The sequence below is a fragment of the Zingiber officinale genome, chromosome 3A (genome assembly GCF_018446385.1).
Source record: "Zingiber officinale cultivar Zhangliang chromosome 3A, Zo_v1.1, whole genome shotgun sequence".
In the NCBI taxonomy this organism is placed as follows: domain Eukaryota; kingdom Viridiplantae; phylum Streptophyta; class Magnoliopsida; order Zingiberales; family Zingiberaceae; genus Zingiber; species Zingiber officinale.
Window position 1 is genome coordinate 22,529,652 of NC_055990.1, and position 21,047 is coordinate 22,550,698.

Below are 21,047 nucleotides of genomic sequence, written 5' to 3' on the forward strand. Positions count from 1 at the left end.
AACTGATGTGGCGGATATATAAGGGGCTCCCGCGTAGGATCAAAAAGTCAATCTTCCGATTAACATGGCAGTCAAGTTTAAGGTAGGTCGACCCGAGTGAATGGTCGATTGGGACACCAGAAATCACCATTTGATCGGCAATGCTCTGCTACGTCCTCTCACTCGGCTCACAGGATCAAGGGACTCTGCTCCCTTACATCCTCCCGATCGGCAGTCTCTGTTCCCCTACATCCTCCCAATCAGTTCACAGGACCACAGGCCTCTGCTCCCCTACATCAAGGATCACAAGGCTTTGCATAGCAGAGATGCACGGATTTGACATATCTCTTACGTTGATATGACAATTAATGTGGGAATTACAAAGGTATTATAGAAGGGTCATGTTCGTACAGATGCAAGTACGTCTTTTGCTTCGCACACATCTTACATTCTTCTATTACCGTACATCTTCCACATTTTCTCCATCTCACTGACTTGAATGTCGGAGTGGTTGCGCCAGAGACCCTTGACTTACTAACGCTCCTTCCTGCTCCACCTTATGATATTGGAAGTCTTCTTGCAGTCAACTTCAAAGGCATCTCGTCAGTGATCCCCCTTTTTATCCTTCAAGGTTTTCTTGTAGTCAACTTAAAAGCTATCTCGCCGATGGTTCAGCTTTCGTCAATTTCAAACGCAATCAATAACTATTGGTCAACTCTTTCTCTTACCACGGCATTCATACTTAGCTTCCCTCATATCTGTCTCCATTCTCAGATTGTTATTAGTTCCAAGAATATAATAACAAGAACTACCTCAGGCAAGATGAAACCCTCAACAAATACTATCAAATCTTGTACAATAATAAAAAAAAATTACATAAAAAGACAATAACGAAATTCCATGTAAATTGTTGTTACCTGGGAAGAAAATGAGTGGTTGGATGGTTGAAGTGATGAACTAGGAAGCAGAGATATGATATGTTGCACACCCATCATTATTTTTTTAAAAAAAAATTCACTTTCTTTAGCCTAAATACTATACCCTAATCCCTTAAAAAAAATTAGGTGTTCACGGATAGGTGTGCAACGTAACATTTCCGCTAGGAAGCATATTTATAAATATGGAGGTACAGATATTGCTGATGTGGGGTGACACTTTTAATTATTCCAGTGTGATATTTGGGCAGAACACTTTCTTTTAATCCTTAATGTTTTCCTACAAAGACCCAAATAACCACTGTGGGAGAGAGCAATTTATACAGAGTTCGAAAACACTTTTTTTTCTTTAATTGAAGTTGGCGAAAAGCTGATTTAGTCAGAAATTTTATGTCGATTCAGTTTGAGCTCAATGTGTTCCAGTTTCTCGATAATTACTTGAACTGCTGTGATTCTGAAAACATTGTTAAAAAGTAATCATTTATGATGTTGTTATTCATCCGTCTGATGGTTTTATTCTAATATTTGGACTAGCTTCACAAACCCAAGCTGACAGTTGTTGGATGAACTGAATAGGGTGCACATCTTGGATGGATTGCTCAGGACTTGTGAATTGTGGTTCATCAATAAGCCAGAGAGTAGGACGAGTAGGACAAGCTGAACGGGTTAGATATATCATTTCAAGAATAGGTGGAAGTTCTTAGATAAAATTCTTGCATGTTCAGTAATTCTTTTACTATTATGATTTGTATAAATGTACTTCTTGCTCATTGATCCTTCTTCAAACCACTATCACATGTAACCTCACATGCCCACCATACAAACTTCATTAGCCTTTGGAGTTAACTGCAGTCCTCTCTGAAAGACTCCAAACATTTTAAATTTCTAGCTTAAATCTCTACGAGCATGTGAATTCAAAACTAGAAATAAAGTGAATGAACAATCTTTATTTGATATTTTTTGTCACCAAGTGTATACAGCACAGGAAACCAATCAGTGCACAAAGGAACTGCTAACAGTGAATCATTCTCTCACCCAGACCTTGCAAATACAGAAATTTTTATGAATCAGTGCAATTACTCAGCACAGAAGAGAGGAGATCTGTCCTGATGTCACAAAGTGGAGCTTGTATTGAGCCAGAGAAGGAAAAGGTCCCTTCGAGGTTCTCTGGCCACCTGAGCTCCTCACTCTCATCCTTGTAGAGCAGCATATCTGGCCAAGTGAGGATGCCACTGTCAAAGGAGAAGGAGTTGCTGCTGCTCATGCTACTGCTACTGATAGAAAGACAAACTCGCGTAACATCGTCGATCGAAGTGGACATGTTTGGATGTGGAGTGGATGGAAAGGAGTAAGCCTCCGGGAGTACTTGGTCCAGGAAGAAAGCTTTGGCCATAGTCGGCACAAATTCCCTCTCACTTGATTGCCTATCCGACACTAGTGAAGAAGCTGAGTTGGAGTTGTCGAAAGGTTTGTGTGTGTTTGGATCAATGCCACTCTGCCTCAGCTTCTTCCTGAGAAAAGAGTTCCAGTAGTTCTTGATCTCGTTGTCCGTCCTACCGGGCAAGCGTGCTGCGATCTGCGACCACCTGAGGGACCAAGATCTCAAGAGCATTAGTGAGGTCGATTCTAGGGGGGCAAAATTTTAAAGTGAGAACTAATTGTTGGTTGCATCTACTTGTTCCCGAGTGCAGCATGTAGCTCGACTATGAGCTCCTCTTCCTCGGCCGAGAACATGCCTCGTTTGAGGTCAGGCCTCAGGTAGTTTATCCACCTCAACCTGCAACTCTTGCCACACCTCTGCAGACCTGCAAATTGTTGCCGAGGCACAACAATGGCTCACAAATTTTCCTTTGCAGCAATGGCAATTGATGCAATTGAGCAACTGTTTACCTGCTAGTTTAGGAACAGAGCTCCAACAGCCATGGCCGTACTTTATCACGTGCTCGGTCAGCTTCGCGTCTTCATCCGGAGACCACAGGCCCTTCCTTAGCTTCTGCTCATGGCAGCACGGGTGCCTGCCCATTGCTAAGGTGTGGGAATGTAGCAGTGCTTGAACTGAGCTTAAGAAGAAGTGAAAGATGTCACAATCAACTGGATGCCTTCAAAATGGGATTGTCCTCTTCTTCTCCTCCCCCTCCTCTCCTTCCACACCTTGATTTAGATTTAAAGAGAGAAGAGGAGAGGAGAGAAAGAGTTGGGCCATCCATATCTATCTTTCGGGTTGCTGCCATGGTGGGTCTGCTAGTTTTATATATATATATAACACTGAAGTTTTTTGAATGATTTGCTAATTGCCACATGCGTAGGCCAATGACCGTGTAACATATGCACAGACAGTTGATCCATCTACATTTGAATGTGAAAGCCCCCCCAACCTTTGTCCAAAAGCCTTCTTGATTTATCTCGCTTAACTCTAAATCAAGCAATTGTTAATTATATATATATAGGAATAGTCAAGAAAAACTACTTGTCTAATTTGTAGTACCTTCAATCTAATCTCCTTTGCTTAGACATCTCTTATAGTTTCATCTCTAATTTGTTCAGGTGAGTTAATTTGATTGTTATCTGAAGCTATATAAGTACTCAATTGCTAGATCGATGCTCACTTACCATGGCTCTCTTGCTATCTTGATGCACTTTTGGTTAAGTACATATTGTGCACGTTGGAAATGCTAATATCACCTTGTAGTATTTGTGTAGGTAGAAGCTTGAGGGTATTCACAAAAGAGAAAAGGACTTTGAACCTAGAAGGGTAAGACTTAATGGAGTCGGACTGGACTACAATGAAAGGTGAGGTACACGATGGCAACATATACGATCATATTAATACTGCCAAAATAAGTAGGTAGTTAAGGAGGCATTTCCCCTTAAATGCATGATCACTCATGACAGTTCTCTTTGAACAGAAGGAATAGGACATACATGTTCTTACTAAAAATGTAATAATATTTTCTTTCATTTGTTTTCTAATTAATTCGAGTCCCATGAGAATTCTGATTCGTAAGAAAATCTAAGAAGAAATAATTAAGCTGACAAAAAAATATGGAATTTATGTCCTGTCATTTCTTTGCTTAAGTGAAAGGAATATTTTGAAAATGGAGCTAGAGATGAACATGGGTGTTGGTTCCATTCATGGTGCATTTGGTGGATGCATAATAAAATTGGTATTGTATGATATAGTATTAATTTGTTGAATTATTAAAGATAATATTGTATTAGGCCAAGGTTAACTAAGAGATACCCTTGATCTAAGACCTCATTAATTTTTTCCTTCCATGGTGTCTTTCAAAGTCTCTCTTATCCTATTTTCTTTCATGAGATACCCTTTGAAGTTTGTTTAACTAATGTTACATCTGTTTTATTACACTCCTTTGTAACCTTGAAAATTTTATGTTATTATTTTCTTTCAGAGCACCTCTGGCCGATGTGCCGCTACATGTGGAAGGTATGCTTCACCAACTTATTACCCTTTAAATAGTGTTTCTTTACCTCTCTGTCTTTAAGCTGAAGATGGACACAGATAAAAAGACATAGTTTTCTCTAAATCATAGGGCATATCTTATCATTTGGCTTCTACACTAGTTGCTCTTTCTATGACTGGGTCAGTCTCTACTCTCTCCCATCCCATTATCGAGACATTGATTGATTCACTCTCGCTACAAAAACCCTACTGATGGAGTCATCAGAAAGCTGTACAATATAATACACACATAGCTGGTCCTGGTCTGTGAATCCACCATCTATTGCTGTCCCTCTTATAAGCAAGTTGGCATAAAATATAGAAAACAGTGCAGTGAGTTTTGGCCCTCACGCATAGATGGTCCTCCTCTTAGGGAAGCATGCAAATTAACTTGGGTCCCTGCCCTTCTCTCTGCATCAAACTGTCACAATCATCAACTTGCACGTTAAGTATAATTATAAATGTCATGCATGACATTATTGTTGTTTGTATATGTTTCCTCCTTTGGGATTTAGTGCATGCAGCAATTTTTTTTTTAACAATATTTAATAGTTTCAATAATAATAATAATTTTTTAAAAAATTCTTGTAAAAAAATTTGTGACAAATTTTATATTATTATTTTTACTAATATGTCTTCGCCAAAAATTTACAATGAATAATATTTTATAACAAAACTTATTGTAAATTAGCAACTAATTTTACAACGAAAAATAAATTTTGTTGTAATTTTGCCAAAAAAAAAATTAGTGACAGATTTTGCTTAAAAACAATTGTGGCATGGTAAAAATTATTTTCGTCAAATATGTGATGAAAATAATTTTTGTTGTAAAATCTATGATGAAAATATATTTTTCATCGTAGATTTGCAACGGAAATTATTTTTGTCGTCAAATCTATAATGAAATTTTTTTTCGTCACAGATTTGGTGATAAAAATATTTTCGTCGTAGGTTTTGTAACGAAAATATTTTATTTTCTGGCAAAAGTAGTTGCAAATGTTACAACAAATTTATTTTCATTGTAAAATTTGTTGCAAACGTTCAAATTTGTGACACATCAAGACTCGTTGTGACGAACTTATTTTTGTTTAAAATTTATTGCAAACTTAACATTTTTTGTAACAAAATTTGAGACGGGCATCAATGACAAATCTGTAACTTTTGGACGGATATATGTTTCACTAGCTATTTAGATCAATTTTCCTTATATAACCTATTTTTATACCTACACATCTAACTTCATCGACAACTAACCGTCCAATCATCATCAACATTAAATTTATAATGTTATGATGTATGTACTAATTATTAATCAATCGAACTAACTATTCAATAAGATCAATAAACTAAGATTTCCACGATAAATTCATCATAGTAGTCAACAAAAGTAAAGTGTCATCAAGTTCTAATATTCATATATCAACCATACAAAACCAAGAAAATCAACAACAAAACACACATGTAACAATCAAATAACATTCATATGCAACAATTGCAAGTACAATCACCACCATCATCATAAACATCATCGAAGAAATCATCACCATCACGAGCTTCACTGAGAGGAGATAGAGAAAGGGTAATATGACTTAGAGCAAATGGTAATTGAAGATGCTGTATGATTAAGATCTATTATTGGCGAAACTCATTTATTGTTTTTTTTATCCCTTTGCCTTCATAGTGTACCGAACTCTTGAAGTGCATTGTCTCTTTGTACGGGTAACTCCTTCAAATAGCTAACATCTTCATTCAATTGATTTATTTCTACCCTTAGTGCTGGTGGGGTGGAAGAGGACGTACCAACGATTCTACAATTTGTACTCAAAGAATTAGTTCAAATATTCTTTCCCTTTTCGATTCACCACTTGCCTCAATCAATAGACTCACATTACTAATAGATAACTTAAATCCGCCAGTATAATTACTAACATCCGAACTTTTCTGTATTAGCTCATCGTATCTATCATACATTGTCATGTGTTTAGCAATGATATTTAATACATAAAGCCTTTGTAACTTATGAGTTAAAGGCAAATAAAATATTTGTCAAAGTGATGTTTCATTTGCGTTATTCTGATGGTTGCTGATTACAACCCGACCTCCTGATATTCTTGTACTTACATTGATTACAAAATTTATCATCTCCTCAATATAGTATACGCAAACATCAATTCTTTCCATTGGAATACCTAATTTTTTCATACTATAGAAATCATTGGACATTATATAATCATGTGACAATATCTCTCCAATAAATTGAGCAAAATCATTAAAATAATTTTTAGACACATTATGCTCTGTCTTGACATTCAACAGTCTTACGATTAAAGAGATAATTTAGTTTGATTATCACAATCAACTCACACATGTTCATTTGCAACACTCAATACTTCTTGAAAAATATGGTTCATTATTCGTATTTTCATCAATACCTGATACTTCTATCTCCTCCAATTGCAATAGATAACTAGTATACATTTGTTCAAATGTTGGAGGAAAACTAGAACTTATCGCGCTTGATTCGGGAATAAAATTTTGACCCGCTGCATAATTACCATCCTCTAATATGAATTTAATTGATCATAATAAATTTGATCCCTGCTAACTAAGATTTGTATGTTACGTTTATACTCTTTATCATATAAGAATGGTTCACTATAAAATACCCAATTATAATAATTCAAGATAAAACTAAATCTTCAAAAACATTCTCAAACTCTATCACACTGAAAAAATTCATCATTATCTAAAATTTAAAAATTGTTCCAACCTAATAATAAACTCATCAAGTAAACCCTAACTTCAGTAAATTCTTTCTATACATTCAACTAATTTTTTCCCGTATTTTTCCTATTTCCTAATTTAAAATTATTAAAATATTAATAAAAACTATCACAAATAAAAGATACTACCTCATAACAACAATAACATCATTATCTAAAAGTGCATATATCTTGAGTTGCATTAGTTGTTTTGATAAAAAAAAAAAAAAATGAAAGAAGAGAAGAAGAATACCTAATAAACTTTAAAGATTTTGCTTCTTAAAGAGTATTTGGAACCTGTCAAAAACAAAAAAAAAAAAAAGAATTGCTCCAACACAATATATCCTTCTAAGTTTTTCTAATATAAGTGTGATTTTGCAACGAAATATATTCATCATAGAATTCACAGTAAATTTACACGAATTCAAAATTCATTGTCAAATTTTGTGACTAATTATAAATTCATTGTAAAATTTGACAACGAATTAAAAATATGTCGCTAAATTTATAATGAATTCAAAGTTCATTGTAAAATTTGTCAACTAATTCAAGGTTCTTTGTAAACTTTGAAAATTTTGTAACAAAATCAAAATTTATTCAAATTTAAAGTTCGTTGCAAATTTTACAATAAATTTACGACGAATTCAAAATTTATCACTAATTTTGCAAGGAGTTCAAAATTCGTCACGAATTTATGACGAATTTTATGACAATAAATTTTTCAGTCATGAATTTTTCAATGAAAGTTTTTGATTGTCAATTTTGCAACAAAATATATTTTTTCACTAATTTTATTATTGATTAGTGATGATTTATTTGTTGTTGCTAATTTTGTTATAGATCTAATTTTTTTTCATCGTTAAAATTCGTATCTATACTTTTTTGAAAAATGATATGTTCAAAGAAAAAATTTCAATGAAAAGCTCAAGGATACACACATAATTCATGTGGTCCACAAAAAATGAAATGATGACTATAAATTTATATGTCTATCCTTGATCTTTTCTTTAAAATTTTTTCTTTGAACATATCATTGCTCTATTTTTTATAGAGTAAATCTTGTTGATCAGAATCTGGCCAGCTAGAATTCTCTATCGTCCAATCATAATACATGCATGTATATGCATGTAATTAATATATGTATATGATATTACTAAAATACTCTTGTACATACATACATGTATGAATTCTAATTGGTCAAATTTTAACTATTTAGCATTACTCTTTTTTTTTAATGTGCATTCATGGGTCATGAGATCCTCTCGTTTCTTCATGTCCTGGAAAAACATGCATGGAGATAATGCATTAAAACAACACATAATTTCACGTAAAGTTAATGTGGAAGGAGAAAAGTGAGTGATTAGAATGAGAGACCAACCATCTTACCTGATGTAACTTTCCACCCACCTCCGAGTCTCAATCACATGAGGCGAACTATTATTTCTCCAATTGAGTGTGCCAATTAGAATGTGTTCAAATTTTTTTTTTTTCAATATTGACTTTTATTTAATTAACGTATAGATACAAAATAGATAAAGAACGGACACTTACGTAAAAATGGTTTCATGCACACGACCGCACCGAAGCATCGTGCGGCTCGCATGTCGGTCCCCCCAGTTTGGGGTTGGGGGGTGCCCATCACGTGGTGGGGTCTGAAGACTCGCATTTATTGGCGGCGTTGGTTGATTGATAGATGCTTAGCGTATTATAAGTCGACGCGTGTCCTTAAGGGAATCTTTTTCACTTTTTCTCCGGGTAGTACGTTACTTGGACGCCGCCGTTATTACTATAAAGACGATACACGTGGCGCATCCCCACGGCTTCAACTCGACTAATAATATTTCTGCATTATTATTATTATTATCAAAATATTTCTAACGTCTCTGTATGAAAGATATGCAAATCGCTTTAAGAAATAATATTATTATTATTTGATAGTGATTTGTTGGGCCAAAATATGTCGATTTTTTGTTGGTTAAACAAAAAACAAATCTATTTTATTTTAACAATCGGTTAGGTTTTCTCTTTCTTTTAGAAATCTGTTAAGGGAGAAGGATGGGATATGCATGACGTTAAGAAAGTATTTGATATATTTATCTACTCCAAAATATTGAAAAGGGAATGTAATCTTATTTTTTTTAAACTTTCATGCATGAAAATAACTCATGACTTGTCGATGGGTGAGTATGCCAATGGCATTTAGGGAGTGTTTGGAAGAATTTGTACTTATTCAAAAGTAATTTTTATAAAGATTATTTTAAAATTAATGAGAAGTTAAAATTTGAAGTGTTTGGAAATAATAGTTAAAAGCTAATATAAGATATAGTTTGAGTGTTTGATGAATAATTACTTTTAAGTTTAAATTTTAGTTAAATGATAATAATATTTTTAAACTATATAAATTAATCTTTTTTTAATTATCTAAATATAATTTTGACACACCATCTATAATAATGTGTTTATATAATTATTATTATATTTTAAATATTATATCAAAATTAATTTTTTTAATAACATGAATGTTTAAAAAATGTATAAAATTAATAAAAATAAAAATATAAAAAATGACAAAACTTATATAAATACATAAAATATATATATATAAAATTTTGGAAATACAAATTATATAAAAATATAAAATATTATTTAAAAATAAATATTGATGATAAAATATGATTATTATTTTAAGTTAAAAGAGTGGTGACAATTATGTAAAATGATAAATTTATTAAGGATATAAATATCAACTTTTAATTTTAGACGGTAAAAAAAGAAAAAGCAATAAAAAAATCAAAATTTTACAATAAAAAAAATTAAAGTTTTACTTCAACTTTTGAATAAAAGTTACATAAACTGAAACAGAAGTTAACATTCACAAACATTCAAAACTACTTTTATGCAACTATAATCTAAGAAACGCTTAGTAAAAGATTTATCAAACATTCCCTTAGATGTTTAATTGATCTTTTAATATAGCCTATGAATCAAGACCAGCCCTACCGTGGTCAAGGTGGGGTCGACACATAGGGCCCACCTCGAGTAGGGCCCACCTCTATTAGTAAACAAAATTAGTATTTATTGAATAAAAAATAATTTAATAAAAATCTAATTATAAAATCTAAAATGATGGTAGATTTTTTTTTTTTTGTTTTGGTAAAAGTGTCGATAATAAAAAAGAGAAATGCCTATGGGAGGAAGTTCGATCATATCTTTTCTTCTTTTATTTTTTTCTATTTCTTCTTAAACCTTAAATTTATTTTTGCTTGCTGTCTCACACTCAAACTTTTCACTTTCACCCACTTTGACATCCCCCGACAGCCCCCTTCCTAATTTCCACATTGTGATTTCTAGTGTCGTAGTCATTGCATCGTTGCGTCACCACCAATGCCCAATGACACTATACACGTGTTTAGATCCTTCAAGGTTTCAATTTAAGTAGAGTTTTCTTATTTGATCCATGTTGATTTAGCTTGATGTATAATTAAATAAAAAATAATTTTAGATTACTCAATTAGTTTTTTTATATCTTTTTATTATGATAAAATTCTTATTATGTTAATAAAATTATTTTTATAGTATCGATTTTATTATTATTTTTATATAAATACAAATGTCTGTTTTTTTTTTTACCAGACCCTTTTAGGAATGAATCTCATTGAGAGAGGGGTCATTTATTATTCTTCTTAAAATTAAACTCGTTAGGAATATAGACACTTATTTTATACATAAGTGTATCATAATAGTAAATAAATTTCTTTTGGCAAGATTGCCTCCACAAGAAATAGCACGTGGAATGCCAGCATTGATGACTTTGACGTTTAGGCAAAGACAAAAATAATAATAGGTATAAAAAAGTTTGTCTCGTACTAATCCATCACACGAGTTGCTTTTGTAGGTGGCGTAAAATAATTAGAAATTCTTATTCGTTATCTCAAAAAAAAGATCGAACTCCCTAAGTAACATCTCGTGGTCCACTCTAGTGAGACTGAGAACCGCCAACCAATAAGTGTGCCTTACAACCAACTGTTCAAGTCCAAGCTATTGTTCCTACGAAATCTCTCGATCGAGGTGAGTTACATGGTACAATGAGAATGCTTGGCTTCAATGAAAGATATGACATGAGTCTATAATTAAAGGACACCACCAAGATCTAATTAATACCCATCAGGAATTTTCAAAGTAAGCAACTCCATAGAAACGTGAAATTTTAAGTTGGCTAGCTAGCTATACTTGAGAAATTCGTCTTAACCTTGTTGTTGTCGATCGACGTAAATATCTCAAAATTAAAGACAACTAAGAAGAGTGAAGTTTTCAAAATTTAAATGCATACAATTTATTATCCTAAGAGATTCGTTGCGCCCAAAAGATGGACATATATCTTCACAATGACATGATATTGTTCACTTTGGGCATATGCCCTCATGACTTTGCTCTTGAACTCTACCCAAAGGGTCTCATACCAATGGAGATATCTTATATCCTTTTAACCCCATGATCTTTACTAAATCTTTTCAATGTGGGACTTTGATTTAACCCCAACAAGATTAACTAGAGTTCTTAACCTCTAATAAGGAAACAATGAACATGCACAACCTTAGTTGGCAAATAGGGGCATGTCGATTCACTTTTGTCATTTGTTCTAGTTGGATATATGTGAATGGAGAAAAGATGAAAGAAGCATGAAATTTCATTGTGAATGAAACTTTAGTCCCACATATTGGTTGATTTATATTGATTCACATGCATTAATAATATGAATAAATGCATGAGGAGAGACTCTCTCTCGTACGTGGGTGCGTAGAGGGTGCAAATACAGGGTCTGGATTGAACTTACACATAAGGGTGAGCATTCAGTTAATTCGGTTAATTTGATATTAATTTTATATAAATTCTTTTTATTGTTATTTTAAATAAATTTAATTAATTTGGTGTTAACCGAAATAACCAATTGGTTAATTTAATTTTAGTAAAACTTTGATTTGATTTGGTTAGCTAACATTAAATCGGTTTTCGGTTAATTCGGTTAATTTATGGACCGAATTAACTGAATACTTATCCCTGCTTACACATGCCAAATGTCGGACCGATTGGGGTTAAATTTGTCCAAGTGGAACAACTAACATTTTGTCACGTAAACTTTTTTTACTTCTTGTGTAATGGATGCATTAAAATAAGATCAATGCAGAATCAAAATGATAAAGTGAAACGCTGCACATTGGTCTGGACTCCTACATAAGGAGGCTGCGACCACAAGTAAAAGGTTACATGCTCAAAAAGTTGAAACTCTTCACCTACATTCCCCTTCAACTCTGTCGTGCATCTCTTGCTCGACGGAGTGCCCATGATAGCAGTCGAGTACCTCTCAGTTCGTCGTGACCACCAGTGCTTAGTGGGAATTACAGCTCACCGTTGTATCCTGGGAAACAAATGACTCGAGAAAGCCTCAAAGCACAACCGAAGGTGGGCTGAATCTATTTTAAGAAAACTGCGTATCGCAGGCCTCAGTTCACACGTTCGGCCGCTGCACATCTCTTGCCCGATTGCAGTGCTCGCCCAGCCTCAGTAGGGATGACAATGGGTCGGGTTCGGGTCGGATTCTATATCCTCCGTACCCATACCCATCGGGTATAGGATATCCAATGGGTATACCCATACCCATTAAAGGACCGAATATATTCTATATGTGTAATTTTTCTTCTTTCTATCGAGCTATTATCATTCAACAAAAACATATTAAAATTAACATCATATTAAAATATATATATATAATTAAAAAAATAGATTAAACATCTATATAGGCCTACTAATATCAACAAAAAATAGTAAGTTGATTTTAGAAAAAGAAAATTTTCTTTAATATATGTATATATATTATTTAATCGGGTATTCGGGTCGGGTATCGGGTATTGATAGTCCCTCCATACCCTCCTCCATTCGGGTCGGATGTCGGATCCTCCATCGGGTTCGGGTGGAATTGCCATCCCTAAGCCTCAGCGCTCGCCCAGCCTTAGCGCTCGCCCGGCCTCAGCGCCCGCCCGACCTCATAGCCCGTTTGGCCGCTCGCATTGCTCGCCTGGTTGCAGCACCCGCTTGGCCTCAACGCCTGACTGGCATCTCACTTGGCCTGTTTGCTCGCCCTACCGGCCTCTTGCTCGACCTGTCGGTTAGCCTCTCTACTGTGCAACTCGGACGCGGGGTTGATCGCTCACCCACTTGGTCTAACTGCCCGCTTAACCTGTCTTCCCGGTCGGCCAATCTATTGCTTGCCCGCCCCGCCTATCAGTCCGCTCGGACTTTGCTGCTCCGACTCGGAGCTCAGTCTGCACTCAACAATTAGCAAAAATCAGCTTCTGTAGCCTGCCTAAGATTATCAGCTCAGGTCATCTCTACAGATAAGTTGAATTTAATTTCGTGTAATTTAAATTCGACAAAATCTTAAATATCACCGACAGATTGATTTTTATCCAACATTTCTGATCAAATACTATGGACAGTCAAGCCACCGATCAACGAACAGGTTGACATATGTGCTCTCCGGAGATCGTTGATGAGGAGGATGAAAGGACCTAGAAAAATACTCTAAAGAGGGTTAGAATGATATTAGGGAGGGATTTCAGCATACCACTATGATTCTCAAGCTAGAGTTTAATTACTTGAGGAGGTTGAAATAATCGGGTATATAAGTATGGAGGAAGATGTGGTAAAATCCTAAAAATTATACACACACGAAACTGATATCCTGTGCGTCACACAGTGCGCGATTGCACTCGCAGGATATTAGATTTTTTTTTTTAATATTTAAAAACTAAAATTTCTTAAATATAAATATTAAATAATTATTATACCCGATAAATGTAATACTAGACCCCCTAAATACCTATTTTTTTTTTTCATTTTTAATTTTTATTTTAACCGAACACTATCAGCTAATTGAGAAGTCTAACCCCTAAAGGTAAAAGTTTAAAATTTTTTAGCATGAACATTATAATCTAACTAAAAATAAAAAAAAAATTTAGACGCACCCTTAGGTTTTAGATTTCCCAATTGGGTTATAGCATTCAAGCTAAAATCTTTTAAGATTTTACCTCTAGAGTTCAAACTTTCCAATTGGGTTATAGTGTTCAGTTAAAAGAAAAATTAAAAACGAAAAAAATTTAGGCGTACCCTTAGAGTTTAGGCTTCCCAATTGGGTTATAGTGTTCAAGCTAAATTTTTTTAAGATTTTACCTCTAGGATTCAGACTTTCTAATTGAGTTATAGTATTTAGTTAAAAGAAAAATGAAAAATGAAAAAAATTTAAGTGTTTACGGAGTATAGTAATGTGTTTATGGGATATATTAATGTATTTGAGATTTATAGGAGGAAATGTTAATTTTTTAATTTAAAATTAAAAAAATAAAAAATTAATAAAAAAATGACCCTGATGTCCTACGCGTGCAATTGCGTATTGTGCGTGCGTAGGACATCACGACTATATATATATAAAGTTTCATTTTTTATTGGGAAAGAAAAAACTTTAGCCCGCTTCCCGTATTGGGAAAAAAAACTTAGTTTGTCTCTTTACCCGATTACTAACATGTATCCCATCTTCTTTTTTATGAGAAATCCTCACTTGATCGAAGGAGGGCAAGTCGTGTAAGAGCAAATAAGCACAAGAATTTAAAATTTTAATAAATATTCATAAGTTTATTGAAATAAAAAAAAAAAAGAGAATGGTAGGTTGTAATAGGATGATAAGTAGGATATGTATGGATACCCGATCCTCCGACAGGTATGGGGATGGTAATGAAAGTTAAATATCCGATCAATATAGAGATGCGTATATGAGGATGAATTTAATAAATGGAGATGCGTATGAAGGATATAAAATTCGACTCAAATCCTATCTATTGCCATCCATAGTAATGAGGTATTTGTGTGCGCATACCTGTGGCGACCTTTTAAAGAGTCATAAATGTACATGCTCTTCAAGGTTTGTGCTTCTGTTTCCTACATGTCCCGGAATGTTTGTGGTCATTGTCCGTGTCTCCAAGGATGCACGCGGTCATTGTCCACGTCTTCTAGGAAAAATAGTCTTAATGAGGCGTTACATCTCCTCCTTATCCACACGCCCCAGCTATTGGGACCAAAAGAATTCATATATCTCCACAATGATATGATATTGCCCACTTTGAGTCTAAGCCCTCATGATTTTTATTTTTAGGTTCTACCCAAAAATCTTATACTAATGAAGATATCTTTATTTTTTAAACCCATGAATTTTTTTCATATATTTTCAATATGGAACTTTGATTGTATTCCCAATAATTCTCTTCTCAAATAAAGAACCATCACTACTCTCATGGTCTGGACCTCCCCTCAAGTATTTGGCCATTCTTGATCTATTCTAGACTTCCCCTTAAGTATCTGGTCACTCTTGATATGCTCTGGGCCTCCTCTCAAGCATTCAATCACTCTTGACCTAATCTAGACCTTTTCTCAACTTCGTTTAAGGTCACTCCACATAACATCTGATCTGTACTATGGTTCTAATACCACTTGTTGGGACCAAAAGAATTGATATATCTCCATAATGGTATAATATTATTCACTTTGGGTCAAAATTCTCATGATTTTTATTTTTTGGTTCTACCCAAAAAAACTCATAACAATGGAAATATCTTCATCTTTTAAACTCATAATCTTTTTCGTATATTTTCAATGTAGAACTTTGATTGCATTTCTAATACTGATCACATAAGGTGTGGGTCCGATTCAGGGATGGATAAGGAAGGAGATGAGGTCGATGTTGAGTGGTGCCAAGGATAGACGATGTCGGCGACAAAGGCTTAGTCAAGGGCAATATTGGTGATTGAGGCCAAGCCAGTGGTGATGTCGGTGACTGAGGCCGAACCAGGAGTGATGTCGGCAATTGAGGCCCAGCCAAGGGTGATGTCAACTACTGAGGCCGAGCTAGAGATAATGTATGCAATTGAGACTGCACCAAGGGTGATGTCAATGACTGAGATCAAGCCAGGGGTGATGTCAACGATTGAGATAAGTTTGATCAGACCTAAATGTTGGAACCCCAAGGTGTTTTGATGTGATCAAACAAGTTAAGTTAGGTCCTGTTTGGTTTAACCCTTGTGTCTAAGTGTGCAGGAGCTTAGGAGCACAGGAAGTCGAGCGGAAGATGCCGCTAGCGAGAAGGACGACACGGGGAGAGAGTCGACGGGCTCGATGTGTCCGAGGGACGAGGTGCCGTGGAAGAGCACATCGGTGGAGGAGAAGAACGTGCGCGACGTTCGAGGGACGAGAAACCGAGGAGGAAGGCTGCTCGAGAGAAGGCCGGAAGTTGGATTCGGGTGAGTCCTATTCCGAATGGCCGAGATCACCCAAGCTAGCGGAGCCAGAACGGAAGACCCGGGCCGAGGCGAGCTGAATCGGAGAAGAGCTCCCGGACGAAAAAAGTCAACCGGAGTTGACTTTGGGGGTTTGGGCGCCCGGAACAGTCCGGGGTGTCTGGAACCCTTTCAAGTGCCCGGACCGAGTTTTTAGCCAGATCGCGGTCAAATTGTGATCCGTGCGAAAGGGATAAAATTTTATCCCCCAGGGCACCTGGAACCCTTCCAGGTGTCCCGAACAGTGCTATAAATATAGCACTGATTTTCACAGTTAAATCAATTCACTTGTAATCCAATTCTCTGTGGTATACTTTTTTGTCTGTGTTGTTAACGCTGAAAGAGGTCACTCCGCCTGAAGGAGATCTTCAGATAGTGCGCCATATTCTCCTTGGATTAGCAATCTTCTGATTGCAAACCAAGTAACTCCTTTGTGTCTGCTTTCTTTTAATTAGTCTGTGTTTTTTATTTATAAGTGTTCTTTATTTAGTTATAAGCCGAGAAAGGGTTGATTTATTTTTCAGGGCAATTCACCCCTCCCCTCTTGCCGGCCTCCATAGGGATCAACAAGTGGCATCAGAGTGAGGACGCTTCAGAAGGATCGGACTAATCACCGACCGAAGCAAAGGAACCAATGGTCGGACCAAGCATCGTTCCACTAAAATTCGAGGGAAATTTCGCACACTGGAAACGCCGTATAAAGGTATTTATGAAAATAGATTTCAAAATTTATTTAATAATAAAATATGGTTTTGTAGCTCCGACGAATCAAAACGGAGAAGAAAAAGAAGAAAGTCTTTCGACGAAGAAGGAGCAAAATGATTCTGTAGCAAATAACCGAGCGGAGTTTCACTTGCCGAGCATGCTGCCGCCTCAAGAAGTCAAACACATCGGAAGCTATTCGTCGGCCAAAGAACTCTGAAAAAAATTCCTGGAACTCCACGAAGGCACATCCGAAGCCAAGCTCATAAGAAGAGATATACTTCAGAACAAACTGACGAACATCCATATGGAAAGAGGTGAGAAAGTAGCTGATCTACACGTATAGGTAAAAGAGTTAATTACCAGACTCGAGAACCTCGGTGAAACAGTAACCAGCTGGGACATCATACGCTACGCACTCAATGCCTTTCCCAGAACTCCGGAATGGACCTCGATAATCGATGTCTACTACATTTCAAAGGACCTGGAGGTAAGTACTCTAGAGGAATTATTTTCTACCCTTGAATTACATGAAACCAGATGTGCAGGGACAACAAAAGAATCAAGCCAGATTATGATGCTAAACGCAACCAAGAAGGATGAACCCGAGTCAGACTCAGAAGAAGATCAAGAAGCGTATATGGTAAGGAATTTTAAAAAATTCTTTCGATCTAATAAATTTAAAGAAATGCAGAATAAGAAGAATCTGAGAAATAGAAGAAAGGTTCATTGCTACCAGTGTTAAAAGGAAGCCAATTAAAAGAGGATTGCCCAGAACTCAAGAAAGATAAAGTCAAGATACCCAAGAAACACAAGAATCTAAAAACTACTTGGGACGAGACTTCATCATCTGAATTCGAAGTACAAGAATATGCCGGACTAGCACTGATGGCGAGCTATGAAGGGCAAAGTACATCGGAACCCAGCATCGATGAAGGGGGACCGACTTCAGATGAATGCAGTGAAATAGGGGGAGAGTCAGGCTTCAAGTCTGATATGGTAAGTGAGGTATGCCTCTTACCTCCTGATCAACTTTATTTTGAAATTAAGTCTATGACAAAATCCATGTTCAAGTTAAAAAGTAAAATTACCAAATTAAAAAATGATATTTTAGAAATAAAAATAATTTTGACAAAATCTTATCTAATATAAGACTTTGAAAAAGTAAAACTTGAAAATGATAAATTAAAATAAGAAATAGAAAACTTGAAAAATTCTGTTTGTTCAAATATTTTTTCTTTTAGAAATTATAGAGGATTAAACTGGTACTATAGGTTTCACAAAAGCCAAATCAGAAAAATATCAAAGGCTTATATTCCTAAAAAATTCCTGATTAACCCTGTAGGAAGGAACCTCTATTGTGTTCCAAAACCTATTTAATTTAAATTTAAAATTAGTAGCATTTTCAGCAAGAAAATTAAACAATTTATTTCTTTATAAGTCTTTGTCTAGAAAGTGATTGTTACTCCAATAACCAAGAAGACCTAGTGCCTCGCTACTGCCTGGAAGCCAAGTATTGAAATGAAAAATTTAATTGACTAACTGAAAAAACATTAATTTGAAATGCTTTAAAGGGTTACTCAATTTGTTTTAGACAATTCTTAAAAATATTTATGTTACAAAAACATAGAGAAATTTTCTCAATTTTTTAAAAATTATTTTTCACTCAGAAATTTTTTTACTTAGAAACTTTTTGAAACTCTTAGCACTTATTAAAATTTCTTCTAAAAGTTTCATTTAGAAAAATTCAATATTATTTCTATTAAAATATGTTATTCCGTTGCACAAAATGTTATGTTTAACTTAGAAAATCAAATTTCTTTTTACTTAGAAATTTTAATACTTTTTTTAACACTTAAAATTTTCTAATTTATTACAAATTCTTTTTTAAAAAATTAACCTTAGACTTGTTAAAGAACCTCATTTTTTTATGTGATCAAAGGGGGAGAAGAATGTTAAGTCTATAGGGGGAGGTGTATTCAAAATTTTTCATTGAAAAATCTTACTTACACTTATTTGCAAAATTATTTGTTTCTACATTATGTTTGTTTTACCCTAACTTAACTTGGGTTGCTCACATAAAAAAGGGGGAGATTGTTGGAAGGTGTTTTGATGTGATTAAACAAGTTAAGTTAGGTCATGTTTGGTTTAACCCTTGTGTCTAAGTGTGCAGGAGCTTAGGAGCACATGAAGTCGAGCGGAAGACACGACTAACGAGAAGGACGACACGGGGAGAGAGTCGGCGGGCTCGATGCGTCCGAGGGACGAGGTGCCGCGGAAGAGTATATCGGTGGAGGAGAAGAACGTGCGCGACGTTCGAGGGACGAGAAACCGGGGAGGAAGGCTGCTCGAGGAGAAGGTTGGAAGTTGGATTCGGGTGAGTCCTATTCCGAATGGCCGAGATCACCCAAGCTAGCGGAGCCAGAGCGAAAGACCTGGGCCGAGGCAAGCTGAATCAAAGCAGAGATCCCGGACGGAAAAAGTCAATTGAAGTTGACTTTGGGGGTATGGGCGCTCGGAACCATTCCGAGCGCCCGGAACAGTCTGAGGCGCTAGGAACCCTTCCGAGGGCTCGGACCGAGATTTTATCCAAATCGTGGTCAAACCGTGATCCGTGCGAAAGGGATATAATTTTATCCCCCTAGGGCGCCCAAAACCCTTCCGAGCGCCCCGAACAGTGCTATAAATATAGTACTAATTTTCACAGTTAAATCAATTCATTTGTAATCCAATTCTATGTGCTATACTTTTCTGTTTGTGCTGTTAACGCTATAAGAGGCTACTCCGCCCGAATGAGATCTTCAGATAGTGTGCCATATTCTTTTTGGATTAGCAATCTTTTGATTGCAAACCAAGTAACTCCTTTATGTCTGCTTTCTTTTAATTAGTCTCTTTATTTTTTATTTACAAGTGTTCTTTATTTAGTTATAAGCCGAGAAAGGGTTGGTTTATTTTTTAGGGCAATTCACTCGTCCCCTCTTGCCAGCCTCTAAAGGGACCAACACTAAATCCCTTCAAGTTGGGTCTGATCCCCTTTATGTCATATCTGATCTGCCTTGACTTTGACTGATAGTTCAACATGACTTTTGACCTCATGAGACACTTGAGGGCTGCAAGCTTCCACTGTATCATCCTTGATAATTTAATAGTATTCATTATGAATTTATCACTAAAAGTTATATTGATCTTTATGGTTAATCCCTACATGTATCATTTACTTCGCAACTTGTAAAAAAAAATCTATGATATGCTTTCAAAATAAAAAATCAATTGCATCTTTTAGTAAGTTTATTATGATCATGCTAAACTATCATATACTAGTGAAATTTATATAAGAATTTATCAACTATGAAGTGTTCACCTGTTCAATCTTTTTTTAAAATCTACATTCTATCATATTATATCTAAACAGATTAAGTTGGTTAGATTTTCATATAATATATGATCCAGTCCTAAATTGAGGGATGCAATGACTTTTCGATATGTCTGTAGCTGAGATCTCTAAGTAAGTTGAATGCACGTAAGTCGACTTTCATTGAGCCGACTCCAATTAGGTTAGCTTTTCGGGCTGGCTATGCTACACCGAATAATTGTATGGGCTCAGGCAAAGATTTCCAGAACCAACAACTAAAATGACGAGAAGGAGGTTAGAAGGGGGTCAAGGCTTACCATGACATGACCCCTCTGACGTTCAAGTTAGATTCAGAGAAAGAATTGGATGACGATAGTGAAGAGAAAAGAGTAAAACACTATTTTTTGGTGTACCTGTCACTATTACCTTATATAGAGGGTGAAGAGGTGACCTCGATCTTTAAGGGATGAACCTCTT

At 35.4% G+C, this 21,047-nt stretch overlaps 1 protein-coding gene and 1 long non-coding RNA gene across 2 annotated transcripts; one reads left to right on the plus strand and one right to left on the minus strand.

Annotated features, from left to right (window-relative positions):
* Positions 1-1,841: 1,841 nt before the first annotated feature.
* LOC122051415 (transcription factor MYB86-like) lies at positions 1,842-3,071 on the minus strand. Its single transcript, XM_042612555.1, has 3 exons — positions 2,805-3,071; positions 2,590-2,719; positions 1,842-2,500 (listed from the first exon to the last, which is right to left on the minus strand). The coding sequence occupies exons 1-3, from the start codon at positions 2,935-2,937 to the stop codon at positions 1,975-1,977; spliced, it is 789 nt and encodes a 262-aa protein (XP_042468489.1). The 5' UTR covers positions 2,938-3,071; the 3' UTR covers positions 1,842-1,974.
* On the plus strand, positions 3,017-4,810 carry LOC122051416. Its single transcript, XR_006131437.1, has 3 exons — positions 3,017-3,146; positions 3,615-3,704; positions 4,325-4,810. It is a non-coding gene; the product is annotated as an uncharacterized LOC122051416 (long non-coding RNA).
* Positions 4,811-21,047: the final 16,237 nt, after the last annotated feature.

Excerpts from the sequence above, each read along its gene's own strand:
- LOC122051415 (XM_042612555.1), bottom strand. The coding sequence starts at position 2,937 with ATGGGCAGGCACCCGTGCTGCCATGAGCAGAAGCTAAGGAAGGGCCTG. Across the intron at positions 2,720-2,804 it reads CTCTGTTCCTAAACTAGCAG|GTCTGCAGAGGTGTGGCAAG; the intron begins GTAAACAGTTGC and ends AACAATTTGCAG. Across the intron at positions 2,501-2,589 it reads CATGCTGCACTCGGGAACAA|GTGGTCGCAGATCGCAGCAC; the intron begins GTAGATGCAACC and ends TTGGTCCCTCAG.